Raw genomic sequence first — 4,422 nt, forward strand, 5'->3', positions numbered from 1 at the left:
CGGGTAAAAGTCCAAAATTTAGATTTGTTGACAATTTAAAAAAATACGAAAACAAATAGATAAATTTTAATTTAAAATTTTAAAAGTGAATTTGTCAATAATAAATGATCTTTTATTATTTTTAAATTTTTGAAAAATGAGTTTATCAATGACGAATTATTTTTTTATTTTTTAATATTTTTAAAAATATAATGTCAATGGCGAATTTTAATCACCATATTTCAATAAATAATAATATTATACAATTCTTTTAAAAATTAATTACTAATATAAAAAATATTAAAATATTAAATATATATTAAAAATAAATTAAATAATACATATATCTAATATATTATACCTAATTTTGGTATACACGTGTGATTTTTGAATCTAATAACACTTCAAAAGACTTGCCGTCCACTTCTCCTCACTTGTCATGCTCACACTAATAATGAAAACCAAGATACTTTTAGCAAATATACACATATATTCACATAAGGTATCACCATGAAGTTTTTTTAAAGGTAAAAAGAACGTTCCTAGTCATTGATGATATTTGTCCAGACTCCAGAGTAAAGCAAAGCATGTCCACTCAGGTGTTTGAGTGCCCTCCCTTCTCCACTTTTTCTCTCTTCTATTCTATATCTTACGCTCTCCGTCGGGGACATTAACACACAACACAACACAACCAACTCAAAATGAGTATCAGTCAGTTCATCTTCCTGCTCTTGTCACTCTCTTCTTTCCATGTAAGAACCTCAACTATTCTTCTTTTTTTTTTTATTTCTACTATACATAATACATTGTATTGCATATGTGCATATGCCTCCTTTAACACGAGGTCTTTAAAATTAATGCAGGTTAGTAATACTTCTCAAGCAAGCAAACAACGTTACCAATATTTTTCCAACGTTGAAGCAAAGATTAATCCATTCACTCCCAAAGCTTCTCTCATACGCTATTGGAACACCCACGTCACAACCAACCTTCCAATTCCAAACTTCCTTCTCTCAAAGGCTTCACCTCTCACACCAAAACACTTGGCCACACTCAATAAACAACCTTTCACTTCTCTCTGCTCCGCACCAAAACTTTTATGCTCCTTCGAAACGCAACAAAACGACGACGTCTCGGCCCAAAACGGCGCCAACTTCGCCATTTACTCAAACAAGCGTTTCAGCAACTACGGCTCCTCCCAAAACGGTGGTCTCGACTCGTTCAAGAACTACTCCAACAACATCAACGCCAACACCGACTCGTTCCGCCGCTACAGCGCCGGATCCACGCGACACGGTGGCGCGTTCACCTCTTACTCTGAGAACGGCAATGTCGCCAACACCGATTTCGCCTCCTACGGCTCCGGCGCCACTGCGAGCTCCGGCGAGTTCCGCAACTACGACAAGCTCGTCAACGTTCCCGACCTCAGGTTCACCACCTACGATTCCAGCGGCAAGAGCCACAAGCTTTCGTTCTCGAGCTATGGTAACGAAACGAATTCAGGAACCGAAACTTTCACGAGCTACGGTAAAAGAGTTCGCAGCGGAACCAGCGAGTTCGATAACTACGCTGTGAGCTCCAACATTCTTCAATCAGAGTTCACGAGTTACAGCGAGTTAGGATCCGGCGGCACAAATGACTCGTTCAGGTCTTATAGCTTCTCCGGGAATAACCCTAAGAATAGCTTCAAGAACTACGCCACCGGTTCCATCTCCGGCACGGACATGTTCACCAGTTACCGGAACCGGGCGAATGTCGGCGAAAATACGTTCCAGAGCTACGCCGGGAAATCAAACTCCGGCGGTGCGACGTTCGCGAACTATGGCCAATCCTTCAACGTTGGAAATGACACATTTATTAGTTACGGGAAAGGGTCTTCGGGTCGGACCCAATTCGGGTTCAGGTCTTACGGGTTGGGACGCGCGTTCAAGGGTTACAACAAGCAGGGCGCGTCGTTTTCGGAGTATCGCAATTTCAGCGCCACCAGTGGCAAAATTGTAAATAGGTGGGTCGAGCCCGGTAAATTTTTCAGAGAATCGATGATCAGAGAAGGAAACGTTGTACCTATGCCTGATATTAGGGATAAAATGCCTGAAAGGTCCTTTTTGCCCTTGTCCGTTTCGTCAAAGTTACCGTTTTCTTCCTCCAAGGTTGTTGATGTGAGGGAAATGTTCCACGCGCGGGAGGGCTCTGCAACGGATCGTGTAATCACGCGCGCAATGGAGGAGTGCGAGAGAGCTCCGAGCCGAGGGGAAACGAAACGGTGCGTCGCGTCCGCAGAGGGGATGATAGAGTTTGCCACGTCAATGCTGGGTAACAGCGTGATCTTGCGGACCACGGAGGGCGTGAATGGTTCCGGCACGAGCGTGATGATTGGGACGGTCTACCCAATCAACGGTGGAGATGTGACAAAATCTGTGTCATGCCATCAGAGCCTGTACCCTTACCTGCTGTATTATTGCCACTCTGTTCCAAAGGTGAGGGTTTATGAAGCAGATATACTTGACGTGGCAACGAAAGAGAAGATCAATCATGGTGTTGCCATCTGTCACCTTGACACGTCAGCGTGGGGCCCTGATCATGGGGCCTTCTTGGCTCTGGGGTCTACCCCTGGAAAGATTGAGGTGTGCCACTGGATATTCCAGAACGATGTGACGTGGACCACTTCTTGAGGAACAAAAGATGCATGGAAGAAGAAGAGACAAGAGAATCTCTACTTTGGTTTCTTTCTTTTTGTTTAGAGTTAGTACTATATTATTATTCTGGGAGCTAATGAGATTGTATTGCCATGCAAATTATTGAGATTTCCTATGCGGTTAATATGTAATTTTTTGGAATTTTAAAAATCGTAATGCTAATAATTCAGTTTCTCAGCTGCGCAGTGTCTGTTGTGGGGTGTTCAAGAGGTTTCGTTTCGATGGCCATGGCTCATGACATGTTTTTTTTCTTCTATTGATGAACTTCTAGTGTTCTAGTTGCGCTGTGTTATATAATATGGAGTTCGTTACATCTTAATTGATTTTGGCCTTTAACTTGTTGAGAAAGATGTGGTTAACCCATCAAAAATCGGGGTTAAATTGAAAACTCTTCTTTAACTTCGATGGTGTCTGCAAGATTCTTACTATGAGCATTATTTTTTCTTTTATATTTACTACACTTCCACTGTCACTTAAGCAAATAGGCTTTCCTTTCTTTTCTTTTCAATTTTTTTTATTCAAGACCAAAGTCTCAACACACGCCTTTAATGCAGAACACGTAGATCAACAAAAGTATATAATTAATGGAAAAGTATAGGTAGATAATGAAAATACTAAATAATGTAAATAATAGATATATTGGATATTTATTTTACTAGGTGTACGGATGATTATTTTAATATTAAGATTTAGATAGTTAATTTGGAGGTGTAGTATATTTTTATTTGATTGGTGGTTGTTCATGTTATTCAAGATGGTCATTGTTTACCTAACACTCCCTATAATTAATAAAAAGAATAAGTGTTGTTTTAGTCTTTAAGAGTTATGATCAAAATTAAATTCGTCTCTAATTTTATTTTTAATTTAAAATGGTCTTCAACACTTCATTTGATATTAAAATCATCTTTTTCACCATTTTATCCCTCTTTCACTAACACCTACTCTCTTACCTCTTTAATCCCAAATCCTATCTTTTTCATTTCCACGGTCATATATTCTTTTTCTCACTCACACACACGCACTTTCTTTTTTTCTTCTTATTCTTCTCACTCACACACACTTTTTTCATCTCCACCGCATCTCTTTACATTAGTGACCTCTACCTCGATGGCAACCTCTACCCCGACGACGACCTCCTTGAACAACAACAGCAGTGTAAAAAGGAATGTCAATCGTTGTGACTGCGATAATTTTCAGATCTTCTTTCCATGCTTGCTTATAAGATGGAGGAGATGTGAATGAGTGACAAGGAAGAAGAAGATAATGATAAAGAAAATAATTTTGGAGATGAGGGTAGAGGAGGATGTTTGGTTTAAAGGAAAGGATTTTGAAATCGAAAAAGATCTTACATGGATTTTGATTGAACGATGAGAATGAACTCAAGTCGAGAGAGAAGGGGAGAGAGAGAAAGAGAGATGAAATAGAATGTGAAAGGAGGCTGAAGATCGCGAGGAGATGGCAACAACAGAGATGCTCTTGCAGTGATTTTCGTCGCGGCTGAAGGAGGTTGTCGCCAAACTAATCCCTGCTCCCCTCCTACGTCGTTGCTGCTGCAACCACCTTCTTCATGCTTTGCCATGAATCTGCCTTCATTGTGTCCTTCTTGCAGCGTTAGAGTTCACTCTCAAAGCTGCTGGAAGCCATTGCAATCACCGTTGGATTGATGATGTTTTTCATTCTTTTTATTATTTTTTTAAATCTGAACCTATTGTTTTTGTTGCTAGATTTGAAGAATTTAATGTTATTG

General features: G+C 40.0%; 1 protein-coding gene across 1 annotated transcript; it reads left to right on the top strand.

Annotated features, from left to right (window-relative positions):
• The first annotated feature begins 479 nt into the window (after positions 1-479).
• LOC107491384 (polygalacturonase 1 beta-like protein 3) lies at positions 480-2,831 on the top strand. Its single transcript, XM_016112237.3, has 2 exons — positions 480-731; positions 843-2,831. Exons 1-2 carry the CDS (start codon positions 681-683, stop codon positions 2,649-2,651), a joined length of 1,860 nt encoding a protein of 619 aa, XP_015967723.1. The 5' UTR covers positions 480-680; the 3' UTR covers positions 2,652-2,831.
• The last annotated feature ends 1,591 nt before the right edge of the window (positions 2,832-4,422 follow it).

This window comes from Arachis duranensis, chromosome 5, assembly GCF_000817695.3.
Source record: "Arachis duranensis cultivar V14167 chromosome 5, aradu.V14167.gnm2.J7QH, whole genome shotgun sequence".
Taxonomy (NCBI): domain Eukaryota; kingdom Viridiplantae; phylum Streptophyta; class Magnoliopsida; order Fabales; family Fabaceae; genus Arachis; species Arachis duranensis.